Source organism: Mya arenaria, chromosome 14 (genome assembly GCF_026914265.1).
Source record: "Mya arenaria isolate MELC-2E11 chromosome 14, ASM2691426v1".
NCBI lineage: Eukaryota > Metazoa > Mollusca > Bivalvia > Myida > Myidae > Mya > Mya arenaria.
In genome coordinates, this window is record NC_069135.1 from 32,829,337 (window position 1) to 32,852,389 (window position 23,053).

General features: G+C 34.9%; 1 protein-coding gene across 1 annotated transcript; it reads left to right on the forward strand.

The window, feature by feature from the left end:
- The first annotated feature begins 1,994 nt into the window (after positions 1-1,994).
- On the forward strand, positions 1,995-20,612 carry LOC128218362 (inner nuclear membrane protein Man1-like). The gene is made up of 14 exons (XM_052926021.1): positions 1,995-2,769; positions 4,022-4,053; positions 4,584-4,671; positions 7,544-7,632; positions 8,270-8,340; positions 8,888-9,030; positions 9,685-9,786; positions 11,451-11,562; positions 12,909-13,029; positions 13,954-13,990; positions 14,809-14,899; positions 17,189-17,297; positions 17,636-17,714; positions 18,630-20,612. Exons 1-14 carry the CDS (start codon positions 2,004-2,006, stop codon positions 18,779-18,781), a joined length of 1,992 nt encoding a protein of 663 aa, XP_052781981.1. The 5' UTR covers positions 1,995-2,003; the 3' UTR covers positions 18,782-20,612.
- Positions 20,613-23,053: the final 2,441 nt, after the last annotated feature.

The window sequence follows — 23,053 nt, forward strand, 5'->3', positions numbered from 1 at the left end:
TCATTCTATATGCGGAACACAACTGTTCGGGCCTTTATTCTAAAGGCTGCTTATACAATTACTGCTTTAACACCCGAGGAAGCAGAAAGAGATATCTTAACGACTAGCAATAAATAGGACATGCTTATCTCGTTACTATAAACACCTTCATTCGTGCTGAACAAAATAAACATACAGAAACATAAAAAATATCCAATATGAAGGCTAAGGGTTTGACCTTTGTTAACGATCCGTGTCCGCTTCGGGCAACGTATTTGCAAAATAGGAATGGTCCCGATTGAACCGTTCTGTTTACAAAATGTTATATTTCGAGAGAGTAAAAAAACAGGAATTACACGATTTATTTTCTTTAAAGCTTTTAATAATAATTATGCTTTACCATGAAACCTTAAAAAATATCTTTTTTTCGAACAGATGTTCGGTGCTGACACCATTTCATGTTGGAGAGCAGTTCCCAGATTGTCCATGTGCCGCAGATACTCATATCTATTAAACACATAACATAGTCAGTTTTATCCTTTTATTTTCGTTCTGTCCGACACTGGCGTTTCAAGGCTAGCGCTTTGGGAAACTGAAGAGAATACGGTTCAAGCATGCTGCTTATAAAGTTAATCTGTCAACTTCAAATGGCAGTCTCTACTGGAGCTTACTGTGTGTCAGAACTGTTCGTGTTCGACCCTAGAATGTTTAGGTTGATTATTATTGAACTTACACGTATTTGTTTGTAATTAATAATTACTTATATTTTCCTATAGCCTTAATAGGTTATGCTCTAAGTATTATTAATTTGCACACTTTGTTTGTTTACATGTATACTATTTATTTGCTGTATGTAATGTTTAATATGTGCTTATTTGTCACCAAACTTTTGTATCTATGTCACATTAGTATGTAACTATGTATTTGCTTTGTTTTTTTACATGTATACTATTTATTTGCTGTATGTAATGTTTAATATGTGCTTATTTGTCACCAAACTTTTGTATCTATGTCACATTTGTATGTAACTATGTATTTGCTCTCCAATTATGGAGGAAATAAACAATCTATCTATCTATCTATCTACTTTCACCAATGTGTCTTTCCTGAGCGTCAATATCACACTTTCAGACATTTCACGATATGTGTAGTGCATTTTACCCGTAAATTGCACGTAACAGTGGGTGTTCATGGCTCTGGGATCCTTGCTGTTGAAGTTGGCGGAAATTTCTTTCATATCGTTCGATATGATAACACACTGGCACTGACACTTGATTAAGGAAAGGAACACATTTATCAATATCGATGCTTTAATATGTTTAACCGATGATAATCAAATAAACCCCTCGTGAAAATCAAATAAGCCCCTCATGCATTTCAAATCACTGTCCAGTGTCCACGTTTTAAAGCACAATGACCACCTACTCATCGTTCGGCTAATAGGTGGGTTCATCTGCCATATGATGACGTTGCAATAATCACTGCGCCTGGCTGCTTTTGGCAAAATCCGCAGACTCGGCCAGCACCTGTAAAATTGTCGAACTCGCTCTGCATATTTGGGATCTGAAATTAAATTCTTGCATGGCGTCGGAGCACCGATCTCAGGTGCCCGGGGAATGGATGCTTCACAGAAAAGTGATGAGCTTCTTGAATTCACCCTTTTATTCACTGTAAGAGGCTTTTTTCGCCGATGTCTTTCGTCTATGTGCCTAATGTGGCGTGTGGTTGTAGGGCGTTTTTTATGATACTTCAATATTTTGTACTTTTTGCCTCCTTAATGAATTTTTTGTCGGCTTTGAAGTTTTTGTGTTGTGTTTATTCGGCTACTGGCCTTGTCTCTGTAGTTTCCTCTGTATTTGTATCTGTTCTGATAAGTAGAAGGGCCACTTCTGGCATATATCTACGGGGGAAGGGGTTCTAGTAGCGCTGTAGGAGAGCTTTTTTAAAGCCCTCGACTGTTACATTTATCGTTTCGACGTACTTTTACCGCATGCGCATTCGTATTTCCTGTCGGTAAAAGCAAAATGGCGGATAAGTTGAACGACAATGAGATAGCTAGCGAATTCAAACGCTTTGGTGAAACAATTAAACTTCCGATCGATAAGAAAAAACGCCCAATTTTATTGAAAAAACTTAACCATTATTATGCAAAAGAAAATCCTCCTCCAAAACGTACAAAAATCTTTGCAAGACCGTCGAGGAAGTCCCAACCCATTGCTGAATTCAGCGATGAAAGCCAAGACGAAAGTGAAAGTACGAGAAACATCAGTAATATAACAGCCAAACGTAACAGAACGAGAAACAATCTTCGCGAATCGCCAGTGAAAAGGGTTCAGGCTAAAGATCGTGACAATGGTGCTACTGTCAGTCCTGGAATACGGGCAAGAAATGTTCGGAATCGACAAATTACCAATGTTCAGCAAATGGAAGTTTATCCTGAAGAGTTCTCAGATACAGACACAGCAGATGAAAGTTTATATGTTGAAGAAAAGTCAATCGGTATCAATACCACCATGAGCTATGAAGACGAGGATGAAGAGGAGGAAAATGAGATTGTTACTCATGCTAGCCCAAGAAACATGAGTGGAAACCTCTCCACAATTAGCCATATTAATACATCAGTTAACAATGTAGATAACAAAGTGGATGATGAAGAAAGTGGACAATTTGTATCAAAGACAATATTATTTGCCATGGCAATCTTCTTTCTAGCATTGGGGTTTTCTTATCTGTATGTAAGAAAAGACATATTTTTTGCTAGTGACCGTGAGGCAGCTGTGTCACAAACAGGTAAATCATATGTCAGGGCATCATGGTATTAGTTTTCTATGATAATATTAAACATATTTAAAAGTTAGTTATTATTTACATTCAATTTTTATAACATTGTCTTAAGATGGAGTCGGGACAGTCACTGTTGATTGCAAAATACTTCAAAGGGTTTGTAGCGCTGGAAATCTACTGTTGCGATTGCCAAGTAACAATCATCCATTTTTTTGAACATTCAAATAGATTAAATCTTTTAGTCACTAGATTCTCAAATCAATAATTTATTAATTATTTTCAAAAAAAGGTTTATTTTACGTATCTTATATTTGTACAACCAAAGGTTCATTCATATTTGTAGTGAATTCAAACATTTCAACCATGATTTGAAGGTTCTCGGACAACGATTATTGATTATTATTTTTCCACTCGTATGGGATTTTCTAACCAGCCTAAACCCAAATGTGGTAAATACAGTAGGTGGTTAACCCACCTAGAGTAAAGTGGGATCATACGATATTCGACTGACCGATTAAAATTGTCATCAGACAAACTCTTCGCTTCATTTAGAGCCTTGCAATACATTACCATATGCCTTAAATTACTATGCCACATGTGCTCTTATGTCAAACAATGTACCGTTTGATCTTCAGCGGACACATTTCAATACATGTGTATATAGGTTAAATCCTCGCAGTTGTTTGTTTGTATAGCAAATGATGGGACTTACTTTAGGTGTAATAAATAACGATAATTGATAATTGAGGATAAACTAATGTAACAATAATGAAATGTGTATTGAAACCTGCCATTTAGCGTGTATCTACGCAAAGACTGATTGTAAGAAAAAAAGTAGGTTTTATTTCCGACATTTTGACAAGTGTTTGCCAATTAGAAGATATCAAGTGTTCATCTGATCATAGCTAAACAAAGCAGCTGGTCCCGTTAATCTGATGGTTATCTTGTCACTTTTATTGGGTGTTTGGGGGATTTGTGAATGACAAACCATGTTGGGTATTATAATTTTTACTGCTTTTGGACCGAAGATATAAACAAATTTTTAACAATTTTCAGACTTTTTACCAATTTCTGTTACTGAAATCGCTCTTGCGTGGTCAAAATTGTGGGCAATTTGTCAGTTTTAGAAGCCCTGTGTATATGTCAAATTAGAAGTAATTCATTGTTATTCTGTAGTTTAGATGATTTATTCACTTTAACCTCAATCAGACACTGTAATAACATATCTTTGTTGTTAATATTTCTTTGTTATTTACAGATCTCAAGGAAACTACATTTTTGGAAAATGGTGTAAGTTTCTTTCATTTGTCATATGGTAGTTTTTGGTTTCTGAACTACTTAACCAGTTACTTTATACTCAAAGTGGCCATTTATAAGAAAGTAGTCTTTATTACATAATAATTGAATTTGTAGTCAAGAAAATGAAATCAAATGTTTTTTTGTTGTTTGTTATGTTAAAAAAGTATGATGTTTATTTTGTTGATTCGGGGAGGGATTAAAATCGTCCAAATTTACCTTTTATGATATTTTTTTTATGGAAAAAAAAGTAATTTAATATGCTCAAAGAGCACCATTTCAGACTAAAAATTGTAAAAAAATTATTTGGGGAGTTTCCCCAAACCCTCTGACAACCATTGAAATTTTGGTTCTAAGGGAGGGGCAAATGTGAAAAGTTTTGCTCTTAAGTAACACCCCCTTTAACGTCAATTCCATGATCCGCCCCTGGGGATATTTTCTTATAAGATTTTCTAAATAGAATAGAAGTTAATTTCATGTTGGAGAGGATTAATATTTACACATACAATGAAATTTCTTTTCAGACAAAAATTACTTTTACAACGTTTGAGATTTCAAATGGTTCTTTACCGCTTTTGAAGAAGGTGCATGAAAAATTAGCAGCATTGAAAGGTATGTGAAGACAGTGAGGTAGTTGGCATGATTTAATATTGAACATTGTAAAAGATGCATCATAGCAGTTATTAAGTCATTAATTCATACAATTACATGTATAGGGTCTGTCTAAGTTTTTATTCAAACTATTTTGCTCACCGTGGCCTGAAACAACTTCTGTAATTGCAGCCACTACCACTTGCCATTGTTGGCATGTTGAACAAACCATGTATTACTCTGTAAGGGTCTGTTTTACACTTGTATATTGAAGTTTATCAAATTAAATTGTAAGAAAAAAAAATCTGTTCCATTAGTTGTAAATATCATTATATTCTGTCAAAAGCTCACTCTGCTGAAAAACATGTTATAGCTGCACTCTCACAGATTACTGTTTTGACAACTTTTTTTATTTTTTGTCTTGGAATGAGCCAATTTTTGTGTAAATATCGGAAAACCGGTGATATAAGACTGCTGACAAAGTATCAAATCACATTTTTAGCTCACCTGTCACTTTGTGACAAGGTGAGCTTTTGTGATCGCCTTTTGTCCGGCGTGCGGCGTGCGTCGTCCGTCAACAATTTACTTAAAAGACATCTCCTCCTTAACCGCTGGGCCAATATTAATAAAACTTCATAGGGATGTTCCTTGGGTGGTCTTCTATCAAAGTTGTTCAAAGAATTCAATTCCATGCAGAACTCTGGTTGCCATGGCAACCAAAAAGAAAAACTCCCAAACCACAAGGCTTAGGCCGTTGATATATGGTAGGTAGGATCACCAAATGGTCCTCTACCAAGATTGTTCAAATTATGGCCCTAGGGTCTAAATTGGCCCCGCCCAGGGGGGTCATGGGTTTTCTCTATATGTTTATAGTGAAAACTCAAAAAATCTTCTCCTCTGAACTTTCTTGGCCTAGAGCTTAGATATTTGGCATGATTCATCGTCTAGTGGACCTCTACAAAGATTGTTCAAATTATGGCCCTGGGGTCAAATTGGCCCCGCCCCGGGGGGTCATGGGTTTTCTCTGTATGTTTATAGTGAAAACCTTAAAAAATCTTCTCCTCTGAACTTACTTGGCCTAGAGGTTAGATATTTGGCATGATTCATCATCTAGTGGACCTCTACAAAGTTTGTTCAAATTATGGCCCTTGGGTCAAAATTGGCCCCGTCCCGGGGGGGTCATGGATTTTCTCTATATGTTTATAGTGAAAACTTCAAAAATCTTCTCCTCTGAACTTACTTGGCCTAGAGCTTAGATATTTGGCATGATTCATCGTCTAGTGGACCTCTACAAAGTTTGTTCAAATTATGGCCCTGGGGTCAAAATTGGCCCCGCCCCGGGGGGTCATGGGTATTCTCTATATGTTTCGAGTTAAAACTTCAAAAATCTTCTTCTTTGAACTTACTTGGCCTAGAGCTTAGATATTTGGCATGATTCATCATCTAGTGGACCTCTACAAAGTTTGTTCAAATTATGGCCCTTGGATCAAAATTGGCCCCGCCCCGGGGGGTCATGGGTTTTCTCTATATGTTTATAGTGAAAACCTTAAAAAATCTTCTCCTCTGAACTTACTTGGCCTAGAGCTTAGATATTTGGCATGATTCATTGTCTAGTGGACCTTTACAAAGATTGTTCAAATTATGGCCTTGGGGTCAAAATTGGCCCCGCCCTGGGGGTCATGGGTTTTCTCTATATGTTTATAGTGAAAACTTCAAAAATCTTCTTCTCTGAACTAAATTGGCCTAGAGCTTAGACATTTGGCATGATTCATCATCTAGTGGACCTCTGCAAAGTTTGTTCAAATTATGGCCCTTGGGTCAAAATTGGCCCCGCCCCGGGGGGTCATGGGTTTTCTCTATATGTTTATAGTGAAAACCTTAAAAAATCTTCTCCTCTGAACTTTCTTGGCCTAGAGCTTAGATATTTGGCATGATTCATCGTCTAGTGGACCTCTACAAAGTTTGTTCAAATTATGGCCCTTGGGTCAAAATTGGCCCCGTCCCGGGGAGTCATGGGTTTTCTCTATATGTTTATAGTGAAAACTTAAAAAATCTTCTCCTCTGAACTTACTTGGCCTAGAGCTTAGATATTTGGCATGATTCATCGTCTAGTGGACCTCTACAAAGTTTGTTCAAATTATTGCCCTGGGGTCAAAATTGGCCCCGCCCCGGGGGGTCATGGGTATTCTCTATATGTTTATAGTTAAAACTTCAAAAATCTTCTCCTCTTAACTTACTTGGACTAGAGCTTAGATATTTGGCATGATTCATCGTCTCTACAAAGATTGTTCAAATTATGGCCCTGGGGTCACCACCCAAGCGGTCATGGGTTTCCTTATATATGATGAAAACTTAAAAAATCTTCTTCTCCGAAACCAAAAGGCGAAGGCCTTAAATATTTGGTATGAAGCATCGTTTATCGGACTACTATTAAGATTGTTCAAACTTTAGCCCTGGGGTCAAAATTGGCCACGCCCCGTGTTCATAGGCTTAGGTTTTCAATATTTGTATATAATGGAAGAATGTACAATATATGACAGGTGAGCGATTCAGGGCCATTTGGCCCTCTTGTTTCATATTAATGTTTGAAAATTAATGTTTTATGGCTTAAGCCTTATAAATGCTGTAAGAAAATTGCATAAAACATCCATTTTAAAAATTAATACGAAAACCTGCGGTCTGATTTTTTGTCAACAGTCTTATATCACTTGTTTCCATGCATTTTCTGCGAAAATTGGCTAGTTCCAAGATATGAAAGTTCAAGTTGTCAAAATGTTCAATCTGTGAGAGTGCACCTTTAAGGCTTTACTCATCCTAGTTGCATTTACCCATATAATCATGATAAAAAGGATTTCCCTACTAGAACAATCAAATGTTTGGTTTATTTTTCCAGGACAATACGAGCTTGGTGAGATAGATGAGAACAGTGTTCGACTCAAAAGGCAGGATATTGCAAACATGTTAGATAAAGAGACTCTCAAGGTGAAAATCATTTCTAATCATTTCTTTTGATATGGTTGTGTTTCATGCTTCTCAAAAGACCTGACTTACAATGTCATGTTAGATTGTACTTAGAAAGATATACCAATGGCTAAGAAAGAATCCCATACATGTAAACTACCAAATTTTACATGTTAACTTTAAATCTAAACCTTTTCACCATGTTAATGGCAATCAGTCTAAACCTATTCATAGCTCATGTTCTCTCCATCTGTCTAAAGCTATTTATAGCTCATGTTCTCTGCATCTGTCTAAAGCTATATATAGCTCATGTTCTCTGCATCGGTTTAAAGCTATTTATAGCCCATGTTCTCTGCATCTGTCTAAAGCTATTTATAGCTCATGTTCTCTGCATCTGTCTAAAGCTATATATATATATATAGCTCATGTTCTCTGCATCTGTCTAAAGCTATTTATAGCTCATGTTCTCTGCATCGGTTTAAAACTATTTATAGCTAATGTTCTCTGCATCTGTCTAAAGCTATTTATAGCTCATGTTCTAAAACTATTTATGGCTCATGTTCTCTCTAATTTATAATTGATGTTTTACTTAGATACAGTCTTTGTTGTATTACACAGAATTAGAGGCACCATTCATAACAAAGTTGTTTCATTTCAGAACGATACCCAAGTTGAAAGAATACTCCAGCTTAGCTTTTTTTTGATTCTTCAAAATGACTGGGACATAATGTAAGTATCTGACAGCCAAGTATAAAGGTTTATTGTTTTCTTTACCATAAATGGAAGAAAGTATCAAAATCACCTCGAGCTGATGACCTGCAAGTTGTACATGTCTTGACCAAGACAGAGATGGTAGACTGAGAAAAAGCATTTTTACTGACTTCCGATTTTGTACATCTAAATTTAATTTACATGTGTAGCTATTCTTGGAATCTTTATGATATTCTACTCATTTGCAATTTTATGTCCTTATGTACCGTACTCTTTATAGTTCACTGAATACTGGTTAAACTTATTAAGTGTTGGCTGCATGGCCCTTGTAAAAAAATACTTTATTTGTTTGTAATTATTCAGGGTTCTCAATAAGTTTCAGTTGAACCATCTCAAAAAGTAAAGTAACCGACCAGATTCTACATATTCTACTTAAAATTCATTTAGTTTTACAAATATGAACTGGCCCAATTGCCATTTGAACCGTCCATTTTCGCCGGCAGCCGGTTCTTGAGAACACTGATTATAAAATGCATTTCAACCTGAACAACACTGACTGTTTCAGGGCTTTCCAGTCTAATGGTGAAAAAGCTGTGCTTTCGATGGAGGTTGAAGAATTAGAGTGTCGCTATGGCAACCTGCCCCTCTCCAGCCGGATCTTGTTGGCCCTGTACAAGGTTTTATATGGGCTTGGTCTGCTTCTTATGTGTAAGTGGTTGAAAATGAGACTTGTGGTGTCCTATGGCAATTGACCATTGACATGATGCTGAACCACCAAAGTCACCATGTTATAAACATTCAACAAATGGGGGGATTTACAAGTCACTTAACATGGATTTATTTATATATTTTTGTTGAACAAATAAGGTAATTAGTGAGGGCTGTTGTAAACCAATTTAGGGATGTGTCAATTTGTATTATGGGATATCACATACTCATTGGTTGATCTAGGCAACACAAAATAGCCCATGAATTTATTTGTGAGCAGTGATGAATGCAAATGAAAACATTGCAAAAATCACTTAACTCGGACTGGCAATGTCTGTGATGATCGCTACTAGAGTTGAGAGTTTAAATAGTGCGGAGTTGTACATAAGCATGACGATTTTGCATATATATTGCAAATTATCCAATTTGAAGTATGAGCACTTTAAAATGACGGAAATTTTAATTTAGTTTATTTTTATTTCATGAATATTTGTGTGTGTGTAAGTATTGGAATATAACTTTGGAAACTTAAAACCAACCAAAAATAACGAAAGTATAGAACTGTCTCAAAAAGTTGAAAACCTCTTGGCTAGGCTTGTTGAAACATCATTGACATTAATATCTGGCACGGTAACAAATGGTTATTATTTTCAGGTGTGTTTGTTGGTGTACTGGGGATCTACTACCTGCGATGGATGAACAAGAAGAAAGAGAAGGAACAACAGAGGGTCTATGAGATGGTGGAGAAAATCATTGGTAAGGCAGGGCTTCCACAGTGTGTGTATATGTATATATGATAAATTGCGTCATAAATGCTACGTCGGAAGGCAATATTTTGATTTGAAAAAATACTTTAAACGAAGATAACTTCACGATTTCTTCACCATTTTAAATGCAACATAGCACGGTCTACGCCACTTACGGAGCCTTGTCTTCGGTCTTTTACCAGAGTTTGATTGAGGGTTTATTTTTTTTAAACACTTCGAAAAACCTTTTCACAATACGGCCGTCTGACGGAGCACTGTCAATACATTATTCTGGAAACTAATAAACTGATAAAACTAATGACCTTATCAAATTTTGGTAATGAAACAAATGTGGGGCTCTTTAAGCTTTTTAGACTGCCCTTTGTTTCATTTAAAATGGAGTTGTAAAAGAAAAGTTATCTTTGTTTTAAGTCTTTATTTTAAGCAAAATGATGCCTTCCGACGTAGTATATATGACGTAATTTATCATGTGGTATACACACACTGTTCCAATACAGTCCAAAACCCGTGAGTTTATCACTCTTCTCAAGATTCAAATAAGATTTTCAAAAGTCATCATCTGTTTTTTAGGCGCATGATCTTTCTTCGTAAGTCATGTTTCAGATACCAGGTTGACATTTACAAAGCTTTAAATAGTTTTTTTAAACAATTCACACTTAAGGTATATTACTCTTCACTATCCCAAAGCTAAGTCCAATTTCTACCATCAAATCATGTTTGTTTTTACTCCTAAAATTAGTCTTGAGAAACTGAGTAAAACATATGAATAATTGTGTTTGACATTCATGTTACCTTGTGAAGCTTGGTACCAATATTGAGAAGAGTGGTTTAATAATAATATTATTAATAAGGCCTAAAAAAAAAAATTGTTTGGTTAGGGTTACATCCTTTTCAAAAATAGGTAGGGTAGGTAGGCTTTTTATTTTTTTTTATTTTTTTTTTTTATTAGGCTTTATATAAGAATGTCATTTTCATCATTGGAGAATGGTGTTAAAGTTATCTTCTGTATAAGCATCTAAGGTTTTAAACTACATATTGAAAAGCAAAAAAAAAAAAGATTTTTTTTTTTTTTTTTTTTTTTTTTTCATATTTTTTTTTCAAACTGACTATAGAAACGTTAGGGTCGGCGCCTATTCCGTAGGTAGGGTCGGGTAACCCGAACCAAATGTATTTTTTTTTTAGGCCTAATAATAATAATAATAATAATATCTTTATTTAGAAAAGGTATGTACACATTATGACATAATTACAGGTTCAACCATAACAACATCATATTTACAATGTGGCCTTCTATGGAAAAAAACCCAACAAAAACAAAATGCAATTGGTAAATCATAAAACATCTGCATCACACTTATAAATTAGGATGAGTTCGCAAGCCCTGTTCTGGTAAAATGCATCTAGTGCTTGCTCAGATTCTGCATTTTATATATCCTGGCATGTAAAACATGTATGTTACAATTCAGGCTTATTCACCTTAAAGACTAATTTGAATGACTATGATAATGTCAATTCACCTAAGATAAGCAAGTCTCACCCCTGACTTGATGCCCTGTGTCTAAGCTTGAAGAAATAATCATCTGTGGTAATCGATTCCAGTGCTTATGCTTGGTAAACTTTTGAAAATGTTGTTACTGTTTTGCTATTTTGCAGAGATCCTGAAGGAGAATTTTGAGCTGTCTGAGAGAAAGAATGACCCAACAAATTATCCAACTTACATGGCTGTCCAGCACATAAGAGATCAGCTTATACCTGTGCCTAAAAGGTAGGGGCTTAGTAATCAAACTAGATTTTTAGCTTGACTATTCGAAGAATAGGTGGGCTATACTACTTGCCCCAGATTGACTATAAAACTTGGGTTAAAGTTTTAGGGCAGGTTGGGATATTTATAAATAACTTCTATACCCTTTGTTCAATTGACTTAATACTTCACACAGTTGTCCAGGACCATCGCACAATGAGGTTACATAACCCATATTATCCTTAATACAAGTTATGGCCCCTGATTGACTTATGTTAAAGTTTTAGGGCAGGTTAAAGTTTTAGGGCAAGTTGTGATTTTCACTTAAAACTCCAATACCATTCATTCAATTGACTTAATACTTCACACAGTTGTTCAGAGACATCACATAATGAGGTTAGATAACTCCATATTATCTTTTATACAAATTATGGCCCCTGATTGACTATGGAACATAGGTTAAAGTTTTAGGGCAGGTTGGGATATTTATTAATAACTTCTATACCCTTCATTCAATTGACTTAATACTTCACACAATTGTTCAGGACCATCACCCAATGAGGTTACGTAACTCCATATCCTTAATACAAGTTATGCCCCCTGATTGACTTAGGTTAAAGTTTTAGGCAAGTAAAAGTTAAGGGCAAGTTGGGATTTTAATAAAAAAACTTCTATACCTTTCATTCAATGCACTTTATAAAATTCAAAATTATTTACTACCATCTTACAACAAGAAACATAACTCCATTTTAACCCGAAATACAAATTATGTCCCTTGAATATTTTTTTTAATTTCTTTTGACAGGCACATTTTTACATTAAATCTTAACCAGTTTTTTACCAAGGGAAAACAAGGAGGGCTATACTATATGGCCCTTGAATTTTTTTTATTATTATTATTTTTTTAATTTTTTTTTAATTTCTTTTGAAAGGCATATTTGTATATTTTTTACCACATTTTCATAATGGGAAATCAAGTTATTTGAATAACTTGCGTCATTTTTCGGGTGGTGGGAGGGCAGCATGAAAGTCACCTTATGTATTGAATAATTTTAGTTAGGTTCGACATAAACAGGCCAAACTTGGTAATATTACATTGTTATTGTATTCAGTTCAAAGTCAAAGCGGCGAAGTCGAGCACGCTGTCTTACGACAGCTCTTGTTTTTTTTAACATATATGTATTTATTAAGTGATTGTGAAACAAGTTATTGAACCATATTTCTTGGGCTGCATTTACAAGAAAACAACAACTTTAAGTTTATAACTCTTTGTCCCAAAATTTAAATCTTTTTGTCAATGCCTAGATTACATGTTTTAGTTTTGATGCAAAATGTAATGATCCCTTTTGATATGTTTCCTCTTCCTGTAGGCGCCTGTTGCAGTCGTTGTGGGAGGAAGCCGTAAAGTTCATCGAGACGAATGAGTCTCGTATACGAGTGGAGACGCAAGTTATTCAAGGAGAGGAGTTCAATGTCTGGAGGTGGCTTCAGGTATTCACACGTGGGTGGGGTAAAGGTGTTTACATTGTATTAAGGGTTTCAATTGTGTTGTTATACATAAAATATTAAAGACTTGATGATACTTAGCTTGTCATTAAGTATGGAATATACTTAAGAAGCTGTCTTAAAAAATATAAACACTTGTCTTTGAGGTTTTTTCTCTATTTCATAAATCAAGTTCAATAAATTCTGTATTGAATAACCATGAATGGGAATATCATAAGTACTAACTTGATGATTTATAGCACAAATTACTTGAATTGAAATGTTGCTATATAACAAGCATATATTATTACTCGTCTCGTCAAAAGTTAATACTGTATACACTAGTTACGAGGGTTGTTTCGGAGTTGCTGAATTAAAAAAAAATAATAAAACAAATGAATTTTTTTGAGAAGGTTTGTTAATTAATGTTCAGATAGATTTGATCTGTGTCACATAAGTGTGTTGTCATGGATACCATAAATCTAGTTGAGCGTTTGATCAAATATGCTAATTTCCTCCCATCAAACTTGATTTCATTGGAACTTCGTTTGTACCATTTTAAACAGGATTTATTATTGAAATGTTAAAATTGCAAGCACTTACTAAACTAGTTGAGCGTTTGATCAAATATGCTAATTTCCTCCCATCAAACTTGCTTTCATTGGAACTTCATTTGTACCATTTTAAACAGGATTTATTATTGAAATGTTAAAATTGCAAGCACTTACTAAACAACCCTCATATATAAAATGAACAATTATGTACAATAGTTGCAAAATCGTGATCTTTATTAAGATTGAATTTTTTGTACTGCAAAGTATAAATCATTGTACTTATGTCATTGGAAACAACTTTCATCTGCTTGCTTATCAACCTGTCTTAAATTATTATTTAAATCTGTGTGTATAAATTTTGTTTTTTGTATTTTAGGCTATGCCAAATGGACACAAAATGTGGCAGGGACAAGGTTTGATATTTATGTGTTTTGATATGGCAATTAAATTAAAGTTAGGTTTTGTTAATGATATAGTGTAGTTTGTATGAATTTGACAAACTGCTGACTGTATTTTCGTGAATCAATATCAAATGACTGTATTTGGTATTAACATTCCTAATTGATTTATTACAATTATAACTACCATAGGGATGCAAATGGATGGCAAAATTGATAATGAGAAAGTCAATATTTTTTTGGAATCGAATATTTGATCACCAAAATCAATCTTTAAGAAGATGCAAAATCTATTTTTATTCACTTTAGTATTAGCAAGGGCCTTTTAACCCTTCTTCGTTGACACTAATAAGCTTCTTCCCCAAGCAACAAACCCTTATTTGCTTTCAAACAAGTCTCTGAAATTCCCCATATTCAATAAAAAGCAAAATATATTTTAACAAACATTAAACAAAATCGAATAATTTCAATTCCAATGTGTTCTTATTTGTTAACAATCCGTGGATAGATTGGGGAAGATCATAAATTCTTGATGATTTGCGCCGTTAAAGGGTTTTAAATGTCCGTATGTTGTTCAACAATATTCCTCAAGGCGCACATGCAATGTATTGTCATTCCATTAAAGCCTCTGTTATTAGGGGTGATTCGTAAAAACAAGACAACTTGATACACAACAACACAGTTGCAGGCAAAAGGTTTATTATTTTATTCATTCACCAACAAAAATAGAATATTTAAATATCAAATTTGACATTTCAAACAATCTATTGAATGTTCAAATATTTGTTTGCATCCATAACGATAAGTAATAAAAAGAATTAATGAAATTTCAGCGTTTGGGGAGACTAGCCAGAACAACGTGAACAGTCTGCCTTATGGTCCCACGCCATGTCTCAAAGTCAGGAACATGTTTGATGCCAACGTGTGAGTAATCAATTTCTGGTCATGAATTGTGCCCAATCAAGCAGAGCTTGGTGTTTGAAAGCATTTTCATCTAATCGTGAAAGCTATTGTAAGTCACGTTAAGACTCTTGTTTGGGTACATGAAATAATGCTTATGGTGTAAGATTTTTTTTTACGTACAACGAGAAAGTAAATACAGTAAAACTGCGATCGCTCGAGGTCGCAGGGGACTGAGCCTTAACCTCGAGGGAACCGATGTTTCGAACGACCCTATTTTCAATTCTCCAGTCTGTTATGAAATATACTTCAGTGTATTTTAAGTATGAAGTAGTCTGTTAACTAAGACACCAATTATGTGTTGCATTGTGGAAATCGCTCATATGTTCAAAGGCTGTCGTTTACTATATGTATACTATATATGAAATGTAAAAGAAAAATCATTAAATCAATAAATCGATTTTTTTTACAAATTGGCCATATTGTAAAGCAAAGTGACAAAATGGAATTCTTTTCAGAGATTCAGATGTTGGATCGATATATTAGTGTTTATTCATATTTTTATTTCTCATTAACATTTCTCACAATTAACTTCTCGTCATTAAATTCTCATAATTATCTTCTAAAATGCCCATATCAACTAATATCGGTCTTCGTTTACAGTGTTAAACGTTTTTTCACACCATAACAATTGCCTTTCAACTGTCATTGCAGTTTTTTACAACTTGCGAAAATTTTGATACCTAGCAATTATTTGTTTATTTTGGAACACGCGTTTGGGAAAAAGTGTGAAATTATGACCTCAAGGGAGCCATAAAGTTTTGTGCATGATTTGTGTACTTGGGACCGAAAATATTGCTCGACTCCTCGACTTAATTAGGTTTCGATGCAGCGTAGGTATATTTTATATGAAAATAGAAGGAAAAAAGTTCGGGACCAAGCTCCGACCTCGAGGGAACGCCGGTTCTCGAACGACCGCTTGTTCGAACGAGCGCAGTTTTACTGAACTAAATAGTGTGTTAATCCTGTGTTGTTGTTCATAATTACCGTATTATATCATGCATAGGACGCACTTTTTTACCCCAAATTCTCGTCTTAAAAATTGCCTGCGTCCTTTCTATGCTATTAGAATTTCATCTGTTTTTTTCCAAGTCCATTTCAGGACGAAAATATCGGACCGGGGAAGAACGCAGTAATAGTAAGTATCTGTACTGCGTCACCGAAGAGAACAACTGATACACGTAAAATCACGCAAGTTAACACACGCAGAAATATATTGAATGTTTACTTTAAAATGATTTATTGAGAAATAAATTGAAAACAAACACGAGTGTTTACTTTTTTACAAAAGGGACGCTACTAACAAAAACTCGATGTGAGTCAGCACTTTATCAGGATTGAGTTATAACGGCAACGGAAAATTTGGAAAGGAGGTAAATATCAATTAATCGTTGTTCATGATTTTAATGTTTCGATATTTTACAAAACATGTTGTTGCATGTTACTGTTTTAAAAAATTAATAAAAAAATGTGCATAACGCAAAGTAGCATTATTGTCACTATCAAATCTTTTCAAACGTGCGAAGGTGTGAAAAACACCCACTGTCTGTTATAAGAAAAACATCAATAAAACAAACTATTGCTATGGTAATACCGTATGGTTGTTTGTTTGCACTTTACCTGATGTGCCTTCCGCTGGCAAGGCTAATTACCAACACGCATTAATTATGCCGACATCCTTTAATCCGCACAGCGACAAGCCTTATCCAAACAATCATCAGTTTTGACAATAGACAGTTTTGCTGCGATTGCAACGGTTGACTGTCATTCAGAAGACATGTCGGGAGTATTGCAACGGTTGCAACGGTTGACTCATTCAGAAGGCGTGTCCGGACTATTACGGCATTTGTATAAGTCTTATAATATGCGTGAATGTTCTCAAGATGTCAAGACATATATCATTGTTGTGTACGCTAAATTACCGAAATACGACGATAATTATCAAAATACGCAAGACAGTTATCGAAATATGCCTTATATACAATTTTTTGTTTGTTTTTTTACTTCAATATATGTTATAAATACTTTACCAAAATCAATTTTTCGGCTCCGATTTTGATATTTTTCCGCTGCGTCCTATCTTATATATTAAGGGGTTTTACCCGTTTTCTCAACTATTTTTTTGCCTGCGTCCTATCTATGCTAGCGTCCTATACATGATATAATACGGTACTCTGACTGACATATTGTGATATATTGCCCCTTTAAATTCTTATTTCGATGATTCAAGTTTTTGTACTTTCCTGTTAACAGTGAACAGACCACGGATGACTGGCACCTGGATATTGAGGAGAGTATTCTGGAGAAATGTCAAGACAACCATGGAATACTGCACATTTTCGTTGATAGATCATCGAAAGAGGTATGTGCTAGAGCATTTATGACATTATTATAATTGCTGAATTCTGAATATATTTATTCAGTTAACCATAGTAAAACAATAAACCTTGATTATTATTATCATCTTAATACAGTTGGGCATAGGAAGATCATTATGACCGTATGTTGTCAACTTATTGCTAGAATGAATTACCAATTAGTGCCTTCGATTTCTATTTGTAAGTTTCCAGTCTTTGCACTGTTAAGGTATGGTGACAATGTATGAAAATTGAAATGCTTATGTCCTAGTGGTTGGTTGATATCCCAAGGTTGATATCGACATTAATATCAGTAGTTTTATATGTCTTTGATATCTTTCAGGGCTGTGTTTACATTAAATGCAGCAGTTGCGAAAAAGCGTACGGGGCCTATCAGGCTTTGCATGGATGGTGGTTTGATGGTAAGAGCTTGCCTCCACATCTTGACCTCTGGCAATAATGGTCCTCAATTGAATCATGTTTGTTTTTATCCCGCACAAGTGTTCACTCTGGAAACAGATTCAAGCATGATTCAATTTAATACTGCAAATAGTTGTAAGCTATCTTAACCTCAGTAATGGTTCTCAATTGAATCCTGGTTGTTTTTCATCCTGCACAAGTGTGCACTCCGGAAACAGATTCAAGCATAATTCAATTCAATATTTCAAATAGTTGTAAGCTATTAGACCAACAGCCCATAAAAATAATTGAATATTTATAGATGCACACCAGCAGCTGTTCCATTAATTAAATATTTTCAGTGCAGTACCATTGTTTAACATCTCAACCAGGGCTTCCATTTCAAATTTGAAACTGGAAGTACGAACTTCCTGTCCATTAATATTAGAAGTTTTTCACACAAATGTTGAAGTTTAAGACTCTTGAATACAAAATTTTCCCAGTATTCTCAACAGGTATGTTAAAAAAAAATAATTCAACTATGACTTGCCAAATTCACAGATATAGATTAAAATAATTGATTCTACTTCCATAAAAGTGATATTGACACCAGGTTTTGATATTTTGAACTTCCAAGCTTTTAACAAATAGGAAGTTTTCTCCAAAATTATGGAAGTTTTTGTACTTCCAAGGAATCAATTTTGAAACCCATAACTAGGGAGTAATATACTTCCAAACTTCCTTTAATGGAAGCCCTGATCAACAAGATACAAAAATCACACCCATTATCATTCATAAAATGGTCCCTGTAATTATATAACTTATTTGCACAAAATTATATGTGGTACGAAACTTGATGATTTATGGTTATAGAAATGGTTGATTTTACGAAACTCGATCATGTTCTTTCTTTTTTAAACTTTAACGTACCTTTCCAGGACGACTGGTTACAGTGAAGTATCTTCGACTGGAGCACTACCACGATCGATTTCCCGATTCCCGCAATTGCCGTCACCCACTGAAGCCTTCTAAACCTGAGATGACTTCTGTCTCTCGACCATACCATCGCTCTGCACTGGAGATGACATAATAATCCTACACTAGATCATTGACTGTTCAGGTCTATATTATTGTGCTCCATCATAGGAATTTTAGATGACATTGAATTCTTGGTGAAAATAGGATAATCATATTGATTTTTACCAAAGTTATGTGATTTTCTTTTCAAAATTAGTATCGAGATTTGGCCAAAAGGTCGGTTTAATGACACATGATTTTTACTGTTCTTTCGTTATTTGTTATATAGGAATTAAACTTATATTCTTATTTGCATGATATATTTCATTATAGGAATCATGATATGTTGAACCATAGGCGGTATTTGGCTGCATACATTTGGAGGATTTTAAATCAAAATTGAAATGAAGTTGACATAAATGGATGTTAAACTTTTATTTGTTTGATTCAATACTTTTTGTACTGGAAATCATGAAGAAAATATAATTAAAAAAAAAGTATAAACAATTGATTCTTCTTGTTGGTAATGTACCACAAAGTGTTAAAAATGTAGTACAGGCCCCCCGTTTTTCAAAACTAGCTAAGCTCACTATTTTTGCTATTGTACTTAGATTTTGGACTTTAAAACAAAAATCAAGATAAACTTGTTTTTATTTAGTAAAATCAAGATAAGTTGGAAATTTTAATTAATGAAATAACTTTTTAAGAACTTAATGACACTTGTGTTTAAAATCAATATATACACATGTACAACAAACATTAATTATGAGTGATGAACCTTTAACTACCGGGTGCTAACTAAATAGTGTATTTATGGAAACAATAAATTACTGATTACAAGATTGAAACCTTGTCTTTAATAGCTGAAAACGCAGAAATATTAAATGACTGGTAGGTCCCAAAAGATTTACAGTGATCAACTATTGTCCCATAGGATAGACATATTGTGTTTTCTGCAGCTTTCTTTCAGCTTAAACATTTTATCCTGAAAAGAACCTTTGATTTCGATAGTTATTCATCCTTTTCGGTAAATTAAAACAATTGTATCAATTGTGGTACATCTTATTTGGAAGTTAGAGTGCATCTTCAAGAGATATTCAGGCTTGTGATGGTAATCATATATCTCCTGACTTTAATAAAACATGTCATTAAGTCTCTCGCTGGTCATATTATAGAGTAACTTCATAATATATAAAACTACTTTACTTCATTGATTTTATTGAATATTACATGTATAACTGTTATGTAAAAAAAACACACTTTTCTGTTAATATATATCAGACTTCAATTTTTTTATGAAATGGACTTAAGGTCAGTAATTCTTTAAGAAGTTTTACGGTATACAGCCTCAGAGATAGAAAAACAGTTTCCTTTCCTTTACAATTTGCTTATGATTTTTTTTATCTTGTTTTCAGTGAAATGTCAAATAGCTTGAAAAGTGTCAGTAGTTGTTTGACAAAAACTAGTTTTGTACGACTGTATACTATTATATATAAATATGTATTAGCGAGGAATAAAAACTTTGGTTAGAAACATTGTTTAGAGAAACTTGCTGTTAAAATGTATACCACAGTACGATTATGTAACAGTTGACTTCTGAAGCCAGTGTTGGATTTATACATGTACATTAATCTAAACTTGCTACTGTATTGGAATAGTATGATTTGATGATGAATAGCTTTGTTCTTAATGATTACTATCTAAACATACTTATGTGAATTTATAGTTCATTCAATGAAGTAGTCAAACACAACCAGTTTTGAAAAAAGTCTACGCTGTTGCATTAAAACTTTGTCTAAGTGAAATGATTATTACGTTCATTATAATGGTATTGATGTATGAGAATTAAGCCTGTACATTGATGTATGAGAATGTTGCATGTATAAATAAAGATTTTAAATTGATGTTATCTTATTTTTAATGATGTCAAATATGGAAATATCTTGTGCCTTTTCAATCACCTTGGCAAGTTGGAACTAGTGCCAGGGAAATCTGCATACCGGCATACATGTAGTGCATTGTGTTTTTAGCGTGACAGTTTTATTACCCCCACTCCTTCTGGGGTATAGTAATGACAGGATGAGATGTGTATGTCGCCCATCATTCAAAAAAATCACAGAAGAACTTAAATTCTTGAGAACCATAACTCTTTTTTCATTTATGCCCCCCAAAGGATGGCGTATAGTGATTATGTCTCCCCCTCTCTGGGGGAGACATATTGTTTTTGCCCTGTCCGTCAGTCCGGTAGTCCGTCAGTCCGTCAGTTCGTCCGTACGTCACACTTCGTTTCCGATCGATAACTGGAAAACCGCATGACCTAGGATCACCAAACTTGGTAGGGAGGTTGGTCGTGAGGTGTAGAGGATCCCTATTGTTTTTGGGTACACTAGGTCAAAGGTCAAGGTCGCGGCGACCCCCAATATAAAAAACATTTCTGCTCAAAATCTTGAGAACGGTTTGACCTAGGTTCACCAAACTTGGTAGGGAGGTTGGTCATGAGGTGTAGAAGATCCCTATTGTTTTTGGGGTCACTAGGTCAAAGGTCAAGGTCGCGGCGACCCCCAATGTAAAAAACATTTCCGCTCAATATCTTGAGAATGGTTTGACCTAGGTTCACCAAACTTGGTAGGGAGGTTGATCATGAGGTTTAGAAAACTCCTATATTTTGGGGGGTCACAAGGTCAAAGGTCAACGTCGCTGTGACCTCTAATGTAAAAAAAATATTTCCGTGCAATATCAGGAGAATGCTTTGATCTAGGTTCACCAAACTTTGAAGTGAGGTTGGTCATGATGTCTAGATGATCCCAATTGTTTTGGGGGTAACAAGGTCAATAGTCAAGGTCGTGGTGACCTTCCATGTAAAAATCATTTGCGTGTAATATCTTTATGTCTCCCCCATTCATGGGGAGACATATTGTTTTTGCCCTGTCTGTCAGTCAGTCCATCAGTCTGTCAGTCAGTCAGTCAGTACGTCACACTTCGTTTCCGCCCAATAACTATAGAACTCTTAGACCCAGGAACTTCATACTTGGTATGCTAGTTGGTCATGACTAGTAGATGACCCCTATTGAATTTGGGGTCACTAGGTCAAAGATCAGGGTCAACGTGACCTTGAGGTGAAGAAACGGTTTCCACTCAATTACTAAAGATCCTTTGGGTCCAGGAACTTCATACTTGGTATGCTAGTTGTTCATGACTATTAGATGACTCCTATTGATTTTGAGATCAAAAGGTCAAAGGTCAAGGTTACCTTCAGGTAAAAAATGTTATGTTGGCAGTGACCTTAAGCTTAAAAATGGTTTCTGCTCAATAACTAAAGAAACCTTGTACCCAGGAACTTCATAGTTGTTCATGACTAGTAGATGACTCCTATTGATTTTGAGATCAGTAGGTCAATGGTCAAGGTCACCGTGACCTTGAGGTGAAGAAACTGTTTCCGCTCAATAACTAGAGAACGCTTGCAACCAGGAATTTCATACTTGGTATGCTAGTTGGTCATGACTAGAAGATGACCCATATTGATTTTGAGATCACTAGGTCAAAGGTCAAGGTTGCCATGACCTTGAAGTGAAGAAAAAGTTTCCGCTCAATAACTAAAGATCCTTTGGTTTCAGGAACTTCATACTTGGTAAGCTAGTTGTTCATGACTAGAAGATGACCCCTATTGATTTTCAGATCAAAAGGTCAAAGGTCAAGGTTACCTTCAGGTAAAAAATGATACGTTGGCGGTGACCTTAAGCTTAAAAATGGTTTCTGCTCAATAACTTAAGAACGCTTGTACCCAGGAACTTCATTCTTGGTACGCTAGTCGGTCATGACTAGTAGATGACCCCTATTGATTTTGAGATCAGTAGGTCAAAGGTCAAGGTTGCCATGACCTTGAGTTGAAGAAATGGTTACCGCTCAGTAACTAAAGAACACTTGCACCCAAGAACTTAATACTTGGTATGCAAGTTGGTTATGTAGATGATCCCTATTGATGTTGTGATCAGTAGGTAAAAGGTCATGGTCACGATGACTGTGAGCTGAAAAATGGTTTCCGATCAATAATTGAATAACGCTTGCGCCCAGGAACTTCATACAATGCAAACTTCGTTTACATTTTCCATGATTAATCAACAACACTTTCTTCTCTTCACTATTTAATATAATCGAATAAACCAAACTTCACTGTTGGTTTGTCTCCAGTCCAAAGTTACAAATTTCATGTCCATCATTTATTTTTTCTCAGCTACGACCACACAATAGGGGAGACAAGCGCTTTTTCAAAAAAACAATCTCTAGTTCGATCTGCCGTCTCGGTTTGCGTGTAATATTCTTACCTGAATCAAATTACATAGTTAAA

Excerpts from the sequence above, each read along its gene's own strand:
- LOC128218362 (XM_052926021.1), top strand. The coding sequence starts at position 2,004 with ATGGCGGATAAGTTGAACGACAATGAGATAGCTAGCGAATTCAAACGC. Across the intron at positions 2,770-4,021 it reads GGCAGCTGTGTCACAAACAG|ATCTCAAGGAAACTACATTT; the intron begins GTAAATCATATG and ends TGTTATTTACAG. Across the intron at positions 7,633-8,269 it reads TAGATAAAGAGACTCTCAAG|AACGATACCCAAGTTGAAAG; the intron begins GTGAAAATCATT and ends GTTTCATTTCAG.